At 41.1% G+C, this 22,886-nt stretch overlaps 2 protein-coding genes across 2 annotated transcripts in view; one reads left to right on the forward strand and one right to left on the reverse strand.

Moving 5' to 3' along the window:
• LOC132398533 (uncharacterized) overlaps window positions 1-22,886 on the forward strand; it is a 64,408-nt gene that overhangs the window by 22,710 nt on the left and 18,812 nt on the right. The gene's annotated exons all lie outside the window — the stretch shown is intronic.
• nrip2 (nuclear receptor interacting protein 2) overlaps window positions 1-22,886 on the reverse strand; it is a 38,673-nt gene that overhangs the window by 13,656 nt on the left and 2,131 nt on the right. Inside the window, exons 2-3 of the mRNA XM_059978150.1 lie at window positions 11,626-11,784; window positions 9,798-9,880 (exon numbers count right to left, since the gene is read on the reverse strand). Coding sequence (XP_059834133.1) covers window positions 9,798-9,880; window positions 11,626-11,784 — 242 coding nt within the window. The remainder of the gene's footprint in view (window positions 1-9,797; window positions 9,881-11,625; window positions 11,785-22,886) is intronic.

Here is a 22,886-nt window from a genome sequence, read left to right on the forward strand (position 1 = left end):
AAGGGACGGGAATGGAGAGCTTAAGTAATGGCCATGGGTTTGTAGATGAGGGTACCAAGGTTGAGTTTTGTAATTCATTCTGGGGGAAGTGGATGCTGATGTTAGAGTAGCACAAGGAGGTGATAAGCATCCTGAGGAGGTTATGAACAAACTCATGCCAGAACAACATAGCATGCGCGATCGGCTGGTATGCGGCTATCATTGTAATGGAGAAAGCATTTTAATCCTAGCACATTCATATGACATGAAATTAAAACATTTTCTAGCTGAGATACAGTAAGATGTACTGCAATGTCAGAAGCTGCAACATCAGTTTTCCTCATCTCTGCATATTGTACATTTATTATGTAATTTCCCCTAAATTAGAATGCATTTCAACAATGTTGGTATGGCTATCATTTAACAAAGCCATGTCAATAATATTTGGAAAAATCACAACCATTTTCGGTTAAACTACACAGCTCCATTTGACAATCTTGTTGGTGGATCAAAATGTCCTCGTGCCACATCACAGCGTCTCTGTGTGACTACAGTCTGCCTGCCCGAAGACTGCTTTTCTTTACTCTGGGTTCTGTCGCTGGCTTTGCTAACTCACAAGAACTCCAGGCCTAGCCTTAGCTTGCTGATGAGAGCAGCTTAGAAAGACTGGATCTGGGAATGCTGTTTGCTTACAAATCGCATCATGTTGCTTAGACAGCAATCTTCCAAAGTACCATCTCTCTGCCCCATGAAGACAAGAGAATGCTTCCTCATGGGAAATTAATTCGCTGGGCATCTTCATTTTACACGAGACATTTTTATGTAGCCCCACAGATGGTAAAGATGGTGTCTATTGTGTAATAAATCAAAGAGATTTATAATAATCAGAATGAAATGTAGCCACTGTGGGATGGTTTAGGACTTTATGGCTCCTCTACCTAATAGAAAGAAGATTCTCCCCTCTGAACACGTGGGGGTCTCACCTCTTATTCCTAACCATTTTGTATTAGTTGGAGGGTTGAAACATTTCATCATCTCACCTCTGGAGGCTTCACCTCAGTTTGCTGTGGTGGGTATAAAATGTAATAGCAGGATAGGTTGTTGAATTAAAGAAAGGTGTAGATGAGTAATTGTTTGTGTCATGTTTTTGGGCGTATATGTATTTGGGTAAATGTGCACTATTTTTAGTGGTGTGCAGCTCATCTTGACAGATCACAAGATGTGAAAGCTCTGTTGGCATGACTCAGTTACATGGGGAGCTTTGTTCTCTAGCAGAAATCACCAACAATGTTTAGCTAGGCTTTTTAACTGTGAACTAAAGTAGAAAATGCAATAAATACACTGCAGATTAAGGGGAATTTATGCAGAGAGGACAAGAATTCACATTTCAGTTCATTCACCTATCATCAGTAGGTTTTTGGTTTCTATTTCAGACCTTTCCAACGTCTATGGGTCTTTTTGGCTTTTTTTCCTAATCTGCTTTGGCAGGTCTGCCTTTCCCTTTCCCTGCTGCACAAGACCCCCCCCTCCAGCAAGTATCTCATTAATTAGCATTTCAGTATCTCTCCAAGGCCTGGAGCTCTCTTCCTCTCCCCAGCACAGTGACTTAATGTCCTCGGCAGCTGCTACCAGGGCTTTGCCTTTCAGGGTTTGTGGTGCTGCACAGCAAAATGTCAGCAGCTGTGTTCAGTAAAGCCAGGTCCCCTTTCAGCACCTGTACTTGGCTGTAAACCAATGTTATTCAAACATCTTTTCGATCAAATTCAAGAATTTTTATAGTAGATTTGATTTGGTTTTACTACTAAATGTAATAATATTCACAATGCACTAATGATAGATGGAATCTAAATTATAGAAACATCTCTGAATGAATAGGAAATGATTTATCTAATTATTTGTTTTTTTTAAATTATAGAAAACCTACAGCACAATGCAGGCCCTTCAGCTGTGCCGAACATGTAGCTATTGTAGAATTTATCCAGGGTTACCCATAGCCCTCTATTTTTCTAGGCTCCATGTACCTATCCAGAAGTCTCTTGAGAGCCCCTATCGTATCCGCCTCCACCGTCATGCTGGCAGCCCATTCTATGCATTCACACCCTCTGTGTAAAAACCTGCCCCTGACATCTCCTCAGTGCCTACTTCCAAGCACCTTATAACTGTGCCCTCTCATGTTAGCTATTTCAGCCCTGGGGAAAATGCCTCTGGCTATCCATATGATCAATGCCTCTCAGCATTTTATACATGTCTCATCCTCCGTCACTCCAAGAAAAAAACAAGTTCACTCAACCTATTCTCATAAGGCATGCTCCCCAATCCAGGCAACATCCTTGTAAATCTCCTCTGCACCCTTTCTATGGCTTCCACATCCTTCCTGTAGTGAGGTGACCAGAACTGAGCACAGTACCCCAAGCTGCTACATTGCCTCACAGCTCTTAAATTCAATCCCACAGTTGATGAAGGCCAATGCTCTGTATGCTTTCTTATCCACAGAATCAACCTGTGCAGCAGCTTTGAGTGTCCTATAGACTCAACCCCAAGATCCCTCTGATCTTCCACACTGCCAAGAGTCCTACCATTAATTTTATATTCTGCCATCATATTTGACCTACCAAAATGAACCACCTCACACTTATCTGGGTTGAACTCCATCTGCCACTTATCAGCCCGGTTTTACATCCTATTGATGTCCCACTGTAACCTCTGACAGCCCTCCACACTATCCACAACACCCCCAACCTTTGTGTCATCAGCAACTTTACTAACCCATCCCTCCACTTCCTCATCCAGGTCATTTATAAAAATCACAAAGAGTAAGGGTCCCAGAACAGATCCCTGAGGCACACCACTGGTCACCAACCTCCATGCAGAATATAACCTGTCTACAACCACTCTTTGCCTTCTGTGGGCAAGCCAGTTCTGAATGCACAAAGCAATGTCCCCTTGGACCCCATGCCTCCTTACTTTCTCAATAAGCCTTGCATGGGGTACCTTATCAAATGCCTTGCTGAAATCCATATACACTACATCTAATGCTCTACCTTCATCAATATGTTTAGTCACATCCTCAAAAAATTCAATCAGGCTCATAAGGCATGACCTGCCTTTGACAAAGTCATGCTGACTACTCCTAATCATATTATGCCTCTCCAAATGTTCATAAATCTTGCCTCTCAAGATCTTCTCCATTAACTTACCAACCACTGAGGTAAGACTCACTGATCTATAATTTCCTGAGCTATCTCTACTCCCTTTCTTCAAAAAGGGAACAACATCTGCAACCCTCCAATCCTCTGGAACCTCTCCCATCCCCATTGATGATGCAAAGATCATCGCCAGAGGCTCAGCAATCTCCTCCGCTGCCTCCTACATTAGCCTGGGGTACATCTCATCTGGTCCTGGTGACTTATCCAACTTGATGCTTTCCAAAAGCTACAGCACATCCTCTCTCTTAATATCTACATGCTCAAGCTTTTCAGTCTGCTGTAAGTCATCCCTACAATCGACAAGGTCCTTCATTAAGTATCTCCGCTATCTCCTCTGGATCCATACACACTTTTCCACTGTCACACTTGATTGGTCCTATGCTTTCATGTCTTATCCTCTTGCTCTTCACAAATTTGTAGAGTGCCTTGGATTTTCCTTAATCCTGTTCGTTAAGGCCTTCTCATGGCTCCTTCTGGTTCTCCTAATTTCATTCTTAAGCTCCTTCCTGCTAGCCTTATAACTTTCTAGATCTCTATCATTACCTAGTTTAATGAACCTTTTGTAAGCTTTTCTTTTCTTCTTGACTAGATTTTCAACAGCCTTTGTACATCACAGTTCCTGTACCCTACCATCCTTTCCCTGTCTCATTGGAAAGTACCTATGCAGAATGCCATGTAAATATCCCTTGAACATTTGCCACATTTCTTCCATATATTCCCCAAGAACTTCTGTTTCCAATATATGCTTCCAAGTTCCTGCCCGATAGCCTCATATTTCCCCTTACTCCAACTAAACACTTCCCTAACTTGACTGTTCCTATCGCTCTTCAGTCCTATGGTAAAGCAGATAGAATTGTGATCACTATCTCCAAAATGCTCTCCCACTGAGAGATCTGACACCTGACCAGGTTCATTTCCCAATACTAGATCAAGTACAGCCTCTCCTCTTGTAGGCTTATCTACATATTGTGTCAGGAAACCTTCCTGAACACACCTAACAAACTCCATCCCATCTAAACTCCTCACTCTAGGAAGTTGCCAATCAATATTGGGGACTTTAAAATCTCCCACCATGGCGACCCTGTTAAAGAACATAGAATAGTACAGCACATTACAGGCCCTTCAGCCCACAATGTGGTGCCAACCCTCAAACCCTGCCTCCCATTTAACTCCCCACCTTAAGTTCCTCCACATACCTGTCTAGTAGTCTCTTAAATTTCACTAGTGTATCAGCCTCCACCACTGACTCAGGCAGTGCATTCCACACACCAACCACTCTCTGAGTGAGAAACCTTCCTCTAATATCCCCCTTGAACTTCCCTCCCCTTACCTTAAAGCCATGTCCTCTTGTACTAAGCAGTGGTGCCCTGGGGAAAAGGTTATTATTAAACCTTTCCAGAATTTGTCTCCCTATCTGCTCCTCGATGTCCCTGTTACTATTGGGAAGTTTATAAAAAACACCCAGTAAAGTTAATGACCCCTTCCTGTTCCTAACTTCCACCCACAGAGACTCAGTAGACAAACCCTCCATGACTTCTTCCCTTTTTGCAGCCGTGACACTATCTCTAATCAACAGTGCCACGCCCCACCTCTTTTGCCTCCCTCCCTGTCCTTTCTGAAACATCTAAAGCCTGGCACTCTAAGTAACCATTCCTGCCCCTGAGCCATCCAAGTCTCTGTAATGGACACACATCATAGCTCCAAGTACTGATCCATGCTTTAAGCTCATCCACTTTGTTCATGATGCTTCTTGGATTAAAATGGACACATCTCAAACCATCAGTCTGAGCGCATCCCTTCTCTATCACCTGCCTATTCTCCCTCTCACACTGTCTACAAGCTTTCTCTATTTGTGAGCCAACTGGCCCTTCCTCCGTCTCTTCAGTTTGGTTCCCACCCCCCAGCAATTTTAGTTTCAACTCTCCCCAGTAACCTTAGCAAACCTCCCTGCCAGGATATTGGTCCCCCGGGATTCAATGGCAACCCATCCTTTTTGTACAGGTCACACCTGCCCCAAAAGAGGTCCCAGTGATCCAGAAATCTGAATCCTTGCCCCTGCTCCAATCCCTCAGCCACGCATTTATCCTCCACCTCACTCTATTCCTACACTCACTGTCATGTGGCACAGGCAGTAATCCCGAGATTACTACCTTTGAGGTCCTGCTTCTCAGCTTCTTTCCTAACTCCCTCTAGTCTGTTTTCAGGACCTCCTCCCTCTTCCTACCTATGTCATTGGTACCAATATGCAGAAACATAGAAACATAGAAAATAGGTGCAGGAGTAGGCCATTCAGCCCTTCGAGCCTGCACCGCCATTCAGTATGATCGTGGCTGATCATCCAACTCAGAACCCTGTACCTGCTTTCTCTCCATACCCCCGATCCCTTTAGCCACAAGGGCCATATCTAACTTAATATGTACCACGACTTCTGGCTGTTCACCTTCCTACTTCAGGATATTGTGCACGCGATCCCGAACTCTAGCACCTGGGAGGCAAACTACCATTCGTGTTTCTTTCCTTCATCCACAGAATCGCCTGTCTGACCCCCTAACTATAGAGTCCCCTATCACTGCTGCCATCCTCTTCCTTTCCCTACCTTCTGAGCCACAGGGTCAGACTCTGTGCCAGAGGCATAGCCACTGCCACTTCCCCCAGGTAGGCTGTTGCCCCCAACAGTACTCAAACAGGACTACTTATTGTTAAGGGGGACAGCTACTAGGGTACTCTCTAGTATCTGACTCTTGCCCTTCCCTCTCCTGACTGTTTCCCACTTCTCTGTCCCCTGTGGTCCCGGGGACCACTAGCTACCTATAGCTCCTCTCTATCATCTCCTCACTTTCCTTGACCAGACGAAGATCATCGAGCTGCATCTCCAGTTCCCTAACATGGTCCCTAAGGAGCTGCAGCTCGATGCACTTAGTGCAGATGTGGCCGTCTGGGAGGCTGGGAGTCTCCTGTATTTCCCACATCTGACACCCAGTACAGTGTGTGGGCCTCACAGACATACTTTCTGTTCCTATTCTTCACAAGTAACTTATCTCACCTCGACCCATTATCTCCTAAGCCCGGATGACCCAAAGTCCTCCTACTCTGTTTCCCTCTACTCCAAAGCCTGCTCCTCCAACGCCCGCTCTATAAAGCTGTCTTCTTTTAAATTCTTCCCGCCTGTCTAACTCGCTGACATCCACACTCTTGCGCAGTCGTGCCTCGTGGTCCGCACAGGAACAGTCGCATGAAAAGACATAAATACATTATGTGATAGGTAATGTGTCATCTTTCCAGTAACAGGAGCAACCTAACACAATTGCAGAACTTATTTCCTTGTTTTGCCCTACTGCCCTATTTTCCTGTTTTTGCTTCCTCTATTTAATATAATCACAAAATCTATTCAAGCATACTGAATATTTACCCACTGAACCAGTTTCCTTCTTACTTGTGCTCCAGGGCTAATTGTGTTCGAGCTATTCTCTTCCACTATAGCTGTCCATCACCCCACCCCAAGCAAGTAATGAAGTTATTTTATTACATGCAAGCTACTGCTCCATTTTTCTCCCTCAGTGTTCTGTCTAATGACTTCAAATGTACTGTAAACTTCTCAGTTTGTTCCCACTTTACCCTGATTCCATCCTTCTGCTGCAGTACCAAGAGAGGACTGATGAAAGTTACTAATGACATATATGTTTTACAAGGCACTTTGTCCGTACTTGTCTTCTTTGACCCAACTCTTCTCAGTCATCCAGTTAAGTGACTCCACTTTCCTGGTTACATTATTACCTACCAATCGATAATAAGTCAATGATACCCCTTTTGTTATCTTTAGTGTAGTAAAGGGATTTATTCTTGTTTGTTTTCTATTTCATATCCAAAAACTGCCCCTTTGGTAGAATGTTTAAACAAGAAAACACCTATGAAAGGTCTCGGCTCAAAACATCGATGTTTATTCATTCCCACAGAGTTCCTCCAGCACTCTGTGTGTGTTGATCTGTTTTGGGATGTTGATGCCATTGGCAAGGCCAGCACATATTGTTCATCTCATATGGTGAACCACGTTCTTGAGCCGCTACTGGTGAAGGGACTTCTAGAAGGTTTAAGGGAATTCCAGGAATAAGATCTAGTGATGAGTATGGACTGTATTCTGATCCTTCCTTGTCTGCTGGAAAGGCTTCAGTGGTGAAGCTGGAAGGTGAATCACCCAATGCAGGATACCTAACCTATGACCAGCTCGTGTGGCCATGCTACTAAAATCTGTACCTACTAACTTGTACATTTTTTGTAGTGTTGGAGGAAACCCACACTGTTATGGGGAGAACATACAAACAGTTGCAGGTATTGAACCCAGATTGCTGCCACTGTAATAGTGTTACGCTAACCGCTACAGTACTCTGCCACTGTGAATGCCTGTATCAAAGTATTGCCATGTAGAGCAACTTAATGCAATTTTTGCTTTCTATAAGGAAAATCATGTATGTCAAATTTTCAAGTGTTCTTCAAGAATGTAACAGGCAGGGGTGACTGAACGGAACCTGTAGATATGGTGTATTTGGATTTCCAGAAGGCATCTGGGAAAAGTGCCACATAAAACATTGCCACACAGTATTGGGCGAAAATCGTCAACATAGGTTGACAACTGGTTATCGCATAGAAGAAAGAGCTGGAATAAATTTGTCTTTTTCAAACTACAGAGTTGTAATGAGTGGAGTGCAACAAGTATCAGGTTTCAGCCCTCATATGATGTGAAGGAGAATAATGGGTGTTGGTTATCCAAATTTGCTTATGAAATGAAACTTGGGAGGTGGGTGGGAGAAGGTGAGGTTGCCAGGGATCAGGCTATAACAGGAAACAGATAGGTTCAACGAGTGAGCAAAAATCTGGCAAATTGAGTTTAATGTAGCAGAACAAGGTCATGCACTTCAGTAGGGTAACTTAAAAGGACTACTGTTACTGAAATGGAGAGACATTGCAGAGTATCAGAGCATCTTGAAGTATCAGAGCTGAAGTTGAATTTATTATCGTATGCACGGGTGTAATGAAAAATTTGCTTACAGTAGCTTCACAGGCACATAGATTCATGGGAGCAGCAGCCACAAGAAAGAAAGCTCAGGAAGGCATGAAGTTGGAGCTTCCCAAACTGCGGTCCACTGACCCCTTGGTTAATGGTAGGGTCCATGACATTATAAAGGTTGGGAACCCTGGCACAGAAGAACTTTGATGTCCTCATGCACAAAGTGTAAAAAGTAACTCAAGAAATTAAAGCAAATGGCACATTGACTTTTTAATGAGCTGGAGTTTAAAGAAATAATATAGTTATATAGGGTGTTTGAGAGTTTAGGTAACCTATTTATGAAAAGGATATACCAGCACCGGAGGCAGTGCAGAAGAAACTCACTGGGATAAAAAGGTTGTCTCATAAGAGATGGCTAAACTGGTTAGATCTGTATTATTTGGAGATTTAAAAAAATGTGAGCTGTGTAGGAATTTCAGTGTGGGTGTTGAATCCCAAAGAGTTATGTAGGCTAGATCACAGGGGATACTTGAAAACAAGGTAGATACATTTTTGAAATTAAGATATATGTGGAACTGGCATGAAAGAGGAGTTGAGCTCATTTGAATGGTGGTAGTCTTGAAAGGCCTGATACTGACTCTCATCCATATTTCCTTGTCTAGGTCTTGCTGGATGAAATGTGTTATTTATTGGGTTAGGAATTGAATCGAAATGGTGGAATCTTCAACGGACAGTGTTATTTCCCATCTGATGCTGACAGGAAACAGCTGAAGATCTTTGAGACCAAGACGTTGCACAGGGGAACGCCTGGCCTTACTTCATCACCTCCTCTTTTGACCCTTCCATCAGTGTCTTCAAAGTACCGATGTCTGGCATGCATTAACCAAAGAGGGGAAATTTCATTCCCAATCATCCTTTAGTTTGCTAACCTACATTCACTTGCGTCTAAGCAGCATTTTAAATTTAAAATCCTTACCTCATTTTCAAATCCCATATTCAAAGTTCCACAGCCCCCAAATCTCTGCACTTCTCCAATTCTGCCCTGATGAGCAATCTTGAATATAATCACGGTGATAAACTTTAGAGACTTTGCTTTCGAATACCAAGGTCCAAATCTCTTACATTCATTCAAATTTCTTCCATTTGTAGCCTCCTAGTGCGACACAGCTTCAAATTTTAATTGAAAGGTTTTTTTTACTACATTTAAATGAAAAATTTACGCGGACTCTGCACCCATTCTCTTTGTGCTGCTGTTATTGATTCTAAGCCATCTTTTTCTCTGGAGATTAGGCACCAGAACAAAATTGGTCTTTGTATTAGAAGCCATTTGGAGTGGCATTTGAGGCTGATGGCCTGGATCAAAGAGCTAGGCCAAAGCCTAACATGCAGGATCCATAATTTTTAGATTAATTATCATTAGAGATTGTAATAAATAAATTTTGGTTGGATGAACAGCAGCCTAACGACCAACTGGCTGAATTGTCTTCTGCATCCACGTAAAGGTATTCCTTATAATTTCATTCACACCAACCCAATCAGGCTACAGATGCTAGGCTATTTTTGACTAAACCTTATTTAATTTAATGTTCAACTGTTGAATGCTTTCTTACCCTATTCTGTTTAAGCAGCTGGTGGAGATTGTATTCTGGTGGCAGCCTGTGTTGATGGTGACTTTGATCTTTTGATCACGACACTGAGGAAACATGAAGTAAGAAGTAGTCAGGAAAAGAAAGCATATATGTAGCATCTATCTACAGGTATTATTAGAACATTAATTTCAAGCAGAAGGCCATACGTTCCCATTTTATATAAAATTGTTTGTAGTTTTAATGGGAATTTCCCGTTTCCTGCTCCCCCATATTATACTTATTTCATTTCATAGAATATACAAGTTTAAACCGTGCAAGGTCTTGCTTGACTGAACCAAGCATGTCATTAAATTTGCTTACGATAGTCACACTTTGTAAATGGCATCAGTTTCTCAGTCTCAAACATTCAGAAATAAGTCTGAGAGGCTGTTACACAGGACCCAGCCCCTCTGTGCCTGGTAGTAGACAGTCACTATACTATTATCTTTTCAGTCACAGCAGGAGATGGGGCACATTTGTGGCCAGTGCAGCAACACTGACAGTAACTTGCACCTGACAACCAAATTCATTCTCTTAATTAGGGATTGCAGGTTTCTGCTTAAATTTGGCTATGCTTCTTGCTACATGTCCATGGAAGTTCAGCACATATTAGTTCATTAACCTTAGCTCATTCCTCATCCTATCAACATTAGTCTTCTTAAGATCAAAGTTCTGCTCAGATTACTTCTTACTAGACTAAAATGAACAATAATATTGTAGTCTGAACAGCTTTCTGACCTAGGCAACCTCCACTACGTCTTTACTTTTTTAACCATATGCCCAATGTTTCTTGCTTTCCTTTGCCTTCCATGATCACGAGCCATTTAATGATCTAAAATAATGCCTTAAAATATTAAGTCATATTTCTAATTTAATTTCATTTGTCTTACATTTGATAAATGAATTAAGGTTTTAAAGACAGAAAAGCACAAATGACTTAATAGCAAGATTGAGTTTACAAACTAAATTGTCTATTGCACTTAATATATTAAAAATTTAAACCAAGGCTCAGTCGAACATCAAACACTAATTTTCAGCTGAATACTTTTAACCAGTAGTTTAAGAGATCTTCAATCCAATTCTGTACATTCTGAACATGAAATTTTCATTTTACAATATAATATACTTGTATGATCCATGAGAATTTTCCAATCTGTTCAGCATCAGGTTAATAGGAAATATGCAACCCTCAGGTCATGAGAAGATGTATTTTAGTTACTCGAAAGTATTTTGAAAGAAAGTCAGAGCTTTAATTTTCAAGGCAATGTTTAACAGAAAAATCTTAAATATAAACGGCTACATGTACCAAGGGAAGTAATACAGACATCCCATTCTCACTTTAAAACTTCTAAACCACATTTTAGAAGAACATAAAGGCCTTGGAGAGAGACTGTCAGTCGAGATTTATAAGCATGGGGAAAGAGGAACGTGGGTTATATGGAAAGGTTGTTCCCTTTAGAGCGATATAGAAGATGTTGGGCTGGAGACATCTTATTGGCCTAACAAGTCCAATCTAACTTTCTTTTCTGAAGAGCACTTGTTGATTCACCCTGACTGAACCTTCAAGTTCAGTGCAAGCTATATGTAGCAGGCAGTCATTACGAAAAAAATATTTGACCATGGTCATTAATGCATTTCAGACATTTTTATTCTTCAGTCTTCACTATCAATATCATTTAGTCATCTTTGAGGTGACTTACTGTAAGTAGAGGATACCCAACATTCTGACTTATTCACTTCCTGTAGTAGTAGTAATGACTGCAACAATATATAGAATTACTTTGTCAAATTGTAACTCAATCAAACATACCTTACAGAAGACAGTGAGTAAAGATACAGTATCCTTATTCACGCTGGATTTCATCTCTTCAAATGGTGACTGAGTCATAGAGCCACCGTCCTTTGGATCCCCGTGTAATTTTGTGACGTTGCTCTCAAGTAATCGTCTTTGAACAATGTTGTGAGGTTGCTGTGTGGATGAAGAGAAAGTGACAAGATAATATGGGCATAAATGATTATTGGTGAACTGCCTCCATCACTGTAGTATCAAACTCAAGATTATTGGTAGGGTCACTCAGCAGAGAAATAAGGAGTTTGGAAAAGAGGGTTCACTTCCACATAACAACTACAGTGTTAAACTTGGGATATTGGTATAGAAACATACAAATTTATGTCACATAAAGAAGTCATTTAGCCCATCACCTTTATATCAGCCAAAAATGGATTTGTGTTTAATTCCACTTCCCAATTTAGTCCATACCCTTGCAGGATATTATTCTTTAAGTGGTCATCCAGGAACTATTTAAACTGTCATCCTATTAGTCAGAGAGTTCCAGACCACAATCATTGAGTGAAAGCATTTCATTTCTTACTCATCTCTAATTCTCTAGCAAATAGCTTAAATCTATACCCACTAGTTAGTGAGTTCTTTACCTATTTAACTGTTTAAGACTTTGATAAATCTTATACACCTCCGCTTATGCGCACCATGTCTCAACCAAAACAACTTTCAGAGGACCTTAGAAGAAAAATTGTGGATATGCATGAAGCTGGAAAAAGCTTCAAAAACATTTCTAAAGACCTGAGTATTCATCAGTCCACAGTAAGAGAAATTGTCTACAAATGGAAGAAATTCAGTACTGTTGCTACTCTCACTAGAAGTGGGCATCCTGCAAAGATCCCATCAAGAGGACAACATGAAATGCTGAAGGAGGTGAGAAAGAACCCAAGGGTGACAGCAAAAGACCTGCAGAAATCTCTAGAACTTGCTCAAGTCTCTGTTCATGAGTCCACTATAAGAAAAACACAACAAGAATGGTGTTCATAGAAGGACACCACAGAAGAAACCTTTGCTCCCCAAAAAATACATTGCCGCACATCTCAAGTTTGCGAAAGACCACCTGGATGTTTACAACACTTCTGGGACAATGTCCTGTGGGCAGATGAGGCAAAGGTTGAAATTTTTTGGCAGAAGTGCACATTGCTACTTGGAGGTCCTGCTCTTCAGCCTTCTTCCTAACTCTCTATACTCATTGCACAGGACTTCTTCCCGTTTTCTACCTATCTGATTGGTGATGTGCCCACAATCTCTAGCTTCTCACCCTCCCTCTTGCGAATCATCTACAGCTGCTCTGAGACATCCTGGGCTGCAACACCATCCTATCTTCTCTTTCACAGCCACAGAATCTGCTGTCTGTCCCCCTAAGTATCGAGTCTACTAACACTATTGCTCTGCCCAACTTTAGCCTTCTCTGCTGAGCATCACAGCTGCCACAGTACCACTGGCCTGGCTGCTGCTTATAGATCATTCTGCCGAGCAGTAATCAAAGGGGCAGACTTGTCGCAATGGGAATGGTCCCAGGGGAGCGCTGCTCTGACTGCTTACTTCCCTTCTCCTGGTGGTCACCCACCCACTAGCTGAAGCCTGCACTCTTGGGTGTGACCACCTCAGTTAAGGTCTCATCTATGAGGTTTTCAGGTTACTCATTCTTTCCTTGTAACCATAACCCCGGTAATACCCTTGTAAGCTTCCCATGCACCCCTTCAAGTTGTACCATATCCTTCCAGTAGTATAACCAGATAGTTGTGGCTTTTTGCATGTTGTATACTCCATATTTATCTACTTAATTATCTTATCTACCTGCCCACTTCTTCTGGAATCTATCAGCATAAACCCCAAGATCTTTCTGTCCTGCTATACAATGTTACATTGTGATTTATTGTTTGCCTTCTCCAAGCATATTGGTTCTCACTTCTCTTGGTTTGAATTCCATTTCCCTTGTGTACACTTTGTATTGACATATTCCTGTAGCCTAAACATTACATCTTCCCATTAACTACACTGACTAATTAGATGTCTTTGGGGAATCTATTAATTATGACCTTCTTTATTTAAGTCTGAATCACTTATATACACACCACAAAGAGCAGAGCTAACTACATAGCCGTTTGGAACCCCACTGTATAACAGTACTCTTAGCACTATAAACTGCCTTTTGCTTTCTTATGAGACAATTTTTAATTCAATTCATAACCTTACTTTGGATTCCTTGCACTTCTTCTTTCATGATTAATTGTGAAATGCCTTGCTAAAACTACAAAGTTTGTGCATCAAAAGTGTTGGCTTTATGTACATTCTGAAAATGGTAACCACTAAGATTTCAATTGCTGTTCAGACATAACCCTCCTTTAACAAATTATTGTCAACTGACCTTCATTATCCTGTATCATTTTCTGAGTTATGCCACCCACCACTTTTCTAACACTGATTTTAGGCAGACTGTCCAGAGATTACTTAAGTATTTCCATTCCTCTAGCAGAATATTTGCAGCCAAAAATAGTTTGAAAATTATGTTAGAAGCTGCATGATTTTCTCACATTCTTACTTAAGAGCTTGAGGTACCAGAAATTTATTTAATTTGAAAGATGCTTGATTTCCCAATTTTCTTTCAACATGTTCATCATATATAGTTTGTTACATATTGGCACTTATATCATCTCATTCACTCAGAAATGAACATGATTGTTTCACCTCCACAATCTATCTACTGTTTTCGCTTCTAATGGGACTTCCTTCTTTGTTTTCCTCTTCTTCGCATATTTTTAAAACCTCAGGATTTCCCTTGTTTTTAAACCAACTAATATCCCCCATTCCTGATAAATTTTGTTTCCTTTCTATTTTTAAAAAATTTCACATTGGCATCTCCCAGTCTCCAGTCTTTTTGTTTGGGGTGAACCCCTCCATCTCCTCCCAGAATCTCTCCCATTGTTCTGCATTTACTTAGCTGTTTCCATTTCAGTTTTACTAAATCATATCCCAACCCTAGTAAAATATGCCGTATCTCAATTTAGAAAATTAGTACAAGATTATCTTTTCTATAATAATGCTAAATCTAACTGAAATATGACCACAGTCTCCTCATTTACTGGGCTGACTATGTACTAATGAAGGTGCGGTTGAATGCTTTCTATAATTTTATTTTGTTTTATTTAGTGATACAACACGGATGAGCCCTTTCTGGCTCTCCGAGCCATGTCGCCCCAGCAACCCCACAACCCCAACTAACCCTAACCTAATCACGGGACAAATTACAACGGCTAATTAACCTACCTGGTATGGTACATCCTTGGATCGGTGCAGAAACCGGAGTATCCACAGGGGATGTACAGACGTGCCTTACAGAATGGCTCTGGAATTGAACTTCGAACTCTGGAGTGGCCCAAGCTGTAATCGCGTTGTGCTAACCATTACACTACCGTGCTGGTTAGTGTTCATTTGATGCATTTTACTCTGTGGCTGTTAATGGTTGAAATCCCCTATTTTAATAAAGTGATTAATCTGACACCCTTGGGACAATGGAAGTGCCAGACAAGCAGATTTTTCAGACTCTTGATAGTTATTCCAATTAACACTATTAAATCATATTTTTATATGTTTTTACAACACAGTAGGTTACTAAATTTTTCAATGAACCAGGCAAATTTAAAAAAGAATGTAGGAACTGTGGCTTATGAGCCAGATGCTGAACCAGCTGGATTTTGAAACAATTGCACAGAAGAGTATGAGAATGTTATTGTACAGCCTCGTTACTTCTACACTACACAGTCTTCTCCAGATTCATTCTCTGAATATTTGTGGGTTATGATATAAACACATTAAAAATAAATCTGAATAAACTTCAGTTATAGACAAAAATATTGTATGAATAGATTAAACATCTGCTATCATCAACCACAATAATTCACAGCCTTCATGTTAAGCGACCTTTGGCAATTTCAGTTTGTTATCTGTGCCAAACGACAATATAAAACAGGACAGATATTCTGGATACAAAGGCTGGAGTGAGGGTAGGAGAAGGGAGGGTAGTGAAAGCGCAGCTTATGCGTGTACATCCCAGATTTGTTATATCTGGGCTCTGCCAATGCCTGTGGTTATCACAATGCATATTATAAACTAGAGATATAAACTTACTACCTAAAAGTAACCTGTTCGATCTTCATTTCTCTTCAGATAAAAATGACCCAATTCAGCTGTTTATCAGTGTATGAAACTTGATTGACTGTATAGAAACACAGAAAACCTACAGCACAATGACATCTCCTCTGTACCTACTTGCAAGCACCTTAAAACTGTGCCTTCCCGTGTTAGCCATTTCATACAGCCCTGGGAAAAAGCCTTTGACTATCCACATGATCAATGAGATCAAAAGGCCTATGAGAATTTGTTTCTCTGTAGCCCTCATTCTCCTAAACCTGAGAGTACGGATTTAGTCTGTTTAATTTTTCCTCAGATGACAAATCCACCATACCAGGAACCATTCTATTGAACAATGGGGAGGGGAGGGGGGAACAAACACAGAGATTGGGAAAAACACAAAGCCACTGCTGCCTCAACTTCAATCCGGTTAATCCGGTGCTGTTTGTGACCAGCATGCACATCTTTCCTGCCGGTATTTGGACTGAGAGAATTTAATATCTTTGTCTTACTTGCAGAAGGGTCCAATTGAGAAAATGGATTTGTTTTGGTGACCTACAAATGCCAGCAATAATGCAGAGTTGTTGCTTTTTCATTTTGCCTGTTAGTTTGTGGCAGAAATATAGTTGTTGGCCATGATGAATAATTCATCTGTAACATCCTTATTATATCAGAAAGCAAGGAGGCCATTTACTGCACTTGCTCTTGGTGTTGCAATGAATATTACTGTTCCAGTAAAATTAAAGGACATGCTTCTTTTGTTCATGACAATGTATCACTTGGAGGCAGCCCTGAGAAAATCCACTTTACCACTGAGGCTTTTCGTTCGATTTTAGTCTCAGGCACATAGATACAGTCACTTCTATTTCTTCTTTTGCATTACCACATCTCCTCAAACAGAGGCACCGTATCAGCCATCCTCCACTCTGCTGGAACTACGCTCAAGGTTAAAGATGACACTGAACTGATCTCTCTGCTGTCACCTTCCCTGACCTCTGCAACAAAAATTATTTTAAAGTAGTTATGTGTTCTTTCTCATTCAGCTCAGAGTATTCACATATGCATTCACAACAAAGGAACACTGCTCATGTATTCAAGGCCACAAGAAAACCCTTTGAGAATTCAGTACAAATGCAAAACAGAAAGGAAAACAAAAGTCTACAGTAGTAGCAGATAAAGCAATCAAAATAATGCTCATGCACTAAACAAGCCGATCTCTGTAATGTCAACAATCTTGTTTTCTCTCTAACTCTGACGACGTACTTGTTTCTATCTTCTTAGCATTAGCAATGGCCCTGACCTAGCCCAAGACAAAACTCACCTGCTTGCACAAAGAAGTGCCCCCTTTTATACCCTTCAAAACCCCTTTCACTAGCACTGTTCAGCTACCACTTTCAGAACCCTGGGGTGTAGTCCATCTGGTCCAGGTGACTTATCTACCTTCAGACATTTCAGCTTCCCAGGCACCTTCTCCTGAGTAATCGCAACTACACTCGCTTCTGCCCCCCGATGCTCTTGAATTTCTGCCATACTGCTAGTGCCTTCCACAATGAAGATTGACACAAAATACTTCATTAGTTCCTCTGTCAATTCTTCACCCCCCACTTCTACCTCCCCAGTGTCTTTTTCTAGCTGTCCAATATCCACTCTTGGTCTCTTTTACTCTTTATATGTATCTGATAAAATTTTGGTATCCTCTTTTATATTATTGGCCAGTTTACCTTCATATTTCATCTTTTCTCTCCTTATGTATTTTAGTTGCTTTCTATTGTTTTTTGAAAGCTTCTCAATCCTCTACATTCCCACTAATTTTTGCTAGATTACCATATAACCATATAACAGTTATAGCATGGAAACAGGCCATCTCGGCCCTTCTAGTCCGTGCCTAATGCTTTCTCTCACCTAGTCCCACTGACCAACTCAGCCCATAACCCTCCATTCCATTCCTGTCCATATACCTATCCAATTTTACTTTAAATAACAATATCAAACCTGCCTCTACCACTTCTACTGGAAGCTCATTCCACACAGTTACCACTCTCTGAATAAAGAAGTTCCCCCTCGTGTTATCCCTAAACTTTTGCTCCCTAACTCTCAAATCATGTCCTCTTGTTTGGATCCCCCTACTCTCAATGGACAAAGTCTATCCATATCAACTCTATCTATCCCTCTCATAATTTTAAATACCTCTATCAAGTTCCTCCTCAACCTTCTACGCTCCAAAGAATAAAGACCTAACTTGTTCAACCTTTCTCTGTAACTTAGGTGCTGAAACCCAGGTAATATTCTAGTAAATCTTCTCCGTACTCTCTCTATTTTGTTGACATCTTTCCTATAATTCAGTGACCAGAACTGTACACAGTACTCCAAATTTGGCCTTACCAATGCCTTGTACAGTTTTAACATTACATCCCAACTCCTATACTCAATGCTCTGATTTATAAAGGCCAACATACCAAAAGCTTTCTTCACTACCCTATCCACATGAGATTCCACCTTCAGGGAACTATGCACCATTATTCCTAGATCACTCTGTTCTACTGCATTCCTCAATGCCCTACCATTTACCAATTATAGTACATGTCTTTTCTTTTGCTCTTTTGTTGTCTTTACTTTCCTTGTCAGCCATGGTTACCTCATCCTCCCTTTAGAATACATCTTCATCTTTGGAATGAATCTATTCTATGCCTTCCAAATTATCCCTAGAAACTCCAGCCATTGCTGTTGTGCCATCATCCAGGCTAGTGTCACCTCCCAATCAATTTTTACCAGCTGCCCTCTCCTGCCTCTGTAATTCCCTTTACTCCACCGTAATACTGATACATCTGACTTTATCTTCTCCCTGTCAAAATGCAGAATGAAATCTATCATATTATGATCACTGTCTCCTAAGATTTCCTTTACCTTAATCTCCCTAATCAAATCTGGTTCATTACTCAAAACCCAATCCATCATTACATTTCTCCCATTGGGCTCAACCACAAGCTGCACTAAAATGCCATCTCATAGGCATTCTACAGATTCCCTCTCTTGGGATCCAGCAACAACCCGACTTTCTCAATCTACCTGTATATTGAAACCCTCCATAACTATTCTAACATTGCTCCTATTACATGCCTTCTCTGTCTCCCACTGTCATTTGTTCTGGCTACAGTTTGGATGCCTATAGATAACTCCCATCAGGGTATTTTTACACCTGAAGTTTCTTAATTCTACCAACAAGAAGTCTACATCTACATCTATATCACCTCTTCCTAAGTATTTGATTTCATTTTTAAAACATTTAATCAGGATTACATACATTTAAATTATTAACTCGGTATGTAATCTGTCTGTAACGTACACATCTCCTGTTGAAAAAAATGAAGCCTCTGAACTTGACCCAGGTCTAACCTGGCACCGGTTCAGCAGCAGATTTTCCAGCATCAGCACTGGAAGGCTCTGTAGTTGCACCCCCTCTGGAAAGTCCAAATCAGAGTACAGTAGCTATCGTTGCGGCAATTAGCCATACAGAACTTTTGGGACTTGCATATTTGTTCATGCACAGTTACAAAGACAAATGCCAGCAGCTCCATATGCAACACTTGCTGTCATTTTCTTATTGCTTTATTGATTCTGGTGACAAAATGAGGCCCTTCATCAGAAGGCAGTAAGAAAATTACCGCATTGAAAAATTAGCCGGTTAAAGCAGGAGTTACGTGGAAAGCTGATGGCATTTGGCTTTGATCCCTTTCAGTCATTTCTCTCCATTACTTTTAATTTAATGACTATTTAACTGCATGTCTCTGTCTTTCTTTTTGCTCTCCTCAATTTTTATTTCCCCAGATTTTTGCTTGCAAATTTATTTTCAAGTTTTGGTCATCTTTACTGCCTTTTACTGTCTCCAAGTTGTCATTATGTTCACTTCATATTTATATCAGTCTCCAGTAATTAGCTGTGAATTATTTTTCCATACCATTACATATTCACTCCAGCTGTCACTAAAAGGGCACACTATGATCTGAATATGCTGCACTACAGGTATTATTCACGTGGAGAGAAAGATCTCTGTTTCTAATGGCCTAATCCAGTGTGGGAGCCAACTTCAAACTTGAGCTTAGGAAGCAACATAGAGCATAAATTATTATGAGCTCAACCCAAAACATCTGCGTCACGTGGCAGTTTAGACCATTAGTCACAGAGAATATCATCTGCCTTAGTGGCAAAAAGACCACCAAAGAGAAAGTCACATGGAGGATAACAGACAGAGCAAAGATTAGGCAGGTTATCATCAACCAGTTTGTCTGTGGGCTGACTTTCAGAGCTTTCAGTCTCCAGGTAGAAATGGGTTTCTGGCATATTCAGAATATGCAGCATTTTGGCCCAAACCAGAGCCTCTGCTGACCCAAGAATCCTCCAGGATCAGCCTAACCATCATCATTCAGGTCAGGCCCGTCTCTCTGACAAACTATTACCCGAGTCTGCAGGATATCATCAGCAATTCTGGTCCTAACACAAGCATCCTACATTTTATTTAATCAGCTAACACAAAAATCACAGTCAATCCGAGCTGGGATTCGTTTGAGACGTATGATGTGTTTACCTGACAAACCCAGTTGTAATAATGCACAAACACGAGGAAATCTACAGACACTGGAAATTCGAACAACACACACAAAATGCTGGTGGAACACAGCAGGCTAGGCAGCATCTACAGGGAGAAGTGCTGTCGACGTTTTGGGCCGAGACCCTTCATCAGGACTAACCGAAAGGAAAGATAGTAAGAGATTTGAAAGTAGTGGGGGGAGGGGGAAATGTGAAATGATAGGAGAAGACCGGAGGGGGTGGGATGAAGCTAAGAGCTGGAAAGGTGATTGGCGAAAGTGATACAGAGCTGGAGAAGGGAAGGATCATGGGACGGGAGGCCTCAGGAGAAAGAAAGGTGGGGGGAGCACCAGAGGGAGATGGAGAACAGGCAAACAACTAAATATGTCAGGGATAGGGTAAGAAGGGGAGGAGGGGCATTAACGGAAGTTAGAGAGGCTACCCTGGCTGGGTAGCATCCAACTTGATGGCATGAACATTGACTTCTCTAACTTACGTTAATGCCCCTCCTCCCCTTCTTACCCCATCCCTGACATATTTAGTTGTTTGCCTGTTCTCCATCTCCCTCTGGTGTTCCCCTCCCCCTTTCTTTCTCCTGAGGCCTCCCGCCCCATGATCCTTTCCCTTCTCCAGCTCTGTATCACTTTTGCCAATCACCTTTCCAGCTCTTAGCTTCATCCATCCCCCTCCTGTCTTCTCCTATCACTTTGCATTTCCCCCTCCCCCCTCTACTTTCAAATCTCTTACTATCTTTCCTTTCGGTTAGTCCTGACGAAGGATCTCGGCCCGAAACGTCGACAGTGCTTCTCCCTATAGATGCTGCCTGGCCTGCTGTGTTCCACCAGCATTTTGTGTGTGTTGTAATAATGCACTCTCAGTATGGAGACACAAGAGACTGCAGATGCTGGAATCTGGAGCAACACAAAAGACACGGGAGAAACTCGATGCATCGTGCCGCTTATGAAGGGAAATGATCAGCCGGTATTTCAGGTCCCGAAATTTCCCCTGGCCTCAGAGACGGTCCAGCTGAGGAGAATCAACCCAAAACATTGACCGTCCATTTCCCTCCATAGGTGCTGCCTGGCCCACTAAGTTCCTCCAGCATTTTGTGCGATACTCAATGTGGTGCCTGAAACTGAAGGCAGTTACAGGTTACCAAGTTACAATTACTTGGTCAACACCCTAAAAGCTAGTCATAATGGGAGACCTGTGATATAACTGTCTATATATTGAAAAGTCCTTTCCTAAAATGCCTCACAATTCTCCCTAGCGTATTGAGAACTCTGGAACTGTTTTGTGAAATGGTTATATATCCCAAGAGTGATTATTAATCTCCTGTGGTAAGTGTATGCTATCAGATAGGAGGCTCACTGAAATGCCTCAAATGCTGTGTTTTCTGAAACATTGCCCATGTTACATGCTGATGAGTAGTGACAGAGAATAAAAGAGAGCTTTGAGCCAAGGCTCTGATTAGAAAAGTCATGGTTTCAGTCCTTCAAACAGGTTTGGAATGGGGAGAATTTAGAAGGATGGGGTGTCCTCCATTGAGATAAAAGCTGATGGGATTACGGCAAGCGGGATGGAACGTGTGTGGAGTAACGTTTACATTAAATACAGGATGACTGCACCTGTACATACTCAAGAAAATGTTGAGTTCTACTGAAAAATAAATGGGAGAAGATAAGTAATATGATAGAACAAATGAAAAAACATAAAAGCAATTCAAGTTGAACTTGTTTTAAAATAGGTTTGATAAATAAAGTTTTGTTTTCTATGGAATGATTGATTAGACCTTACCAGCATTGCAGAAATAAGATGGAATGATTCAATCAATGGCAGATATTGGATGTGATATCTGGAAATAAAAATATTGTGCAGCAGTATATTTAAACTCTTGCACTGAGGGTCAATGAGGGAGGGTATGGAAAAGGTATGAATAATTAGTATCACTTCAAGTGGTGGTGACAGACAGACCATGTTTCAGGGCACATGCTTCAAACATGCATTGATCTGGAACTGTGGACTGAAATGGTAAAGTGACTTGAGAATTCATATTATCAGGAAGTCTGGGATAGCATCCTGGAAAACTAATCAAACCTGGAACATAGGTGAGCACTGGGTACAATGCAGGGAAAAAGTTAAGAAGTTACCTATTGCCATTCATTGTCTTGGACCCTGTTCATGATAGTTCTGAAATTTGACACCAAACAGTAGCAGCCCACTCCTCTGAATCCATCTGAATTTATCAGTCAATAAATAAAGGGAAAAGAAAAATGTCTCAGTTGCCTGAAACTGAGTAGTTTATTCTTTATTTAAATAGCTTTGATATGAACTTAGGATGCCAACAAAACACTGGAGTGTGCTCTTCAGTCTGTAATGAAGACTTGCAACCTACCTGAAATTTTGGACATTTGACCTCTAAATGAGCACCCATTGAACGAGGCAAATGGTGAACCAAAAGATGTGATTCTTGAACTGAATTCTGTAAATCAGCCATAGTATTAACCTCCTGG

This window comes from Hypanus sabinus, chromosome 8, assembly GCF_030144855.1.
Source record: "Hypanus sabinus isolate sHypSab1 chromosome 8, sHypSab1.hap1, whole genome shotgun sequence".
NCBI classification, from domain to species: domain Eukaryota; kingdom Metazoa; phylum Chordata; class Chondrichthyes; order Myliobatiformes; family Dasyatidae; genus Hypanus; species Hypanus sabinus.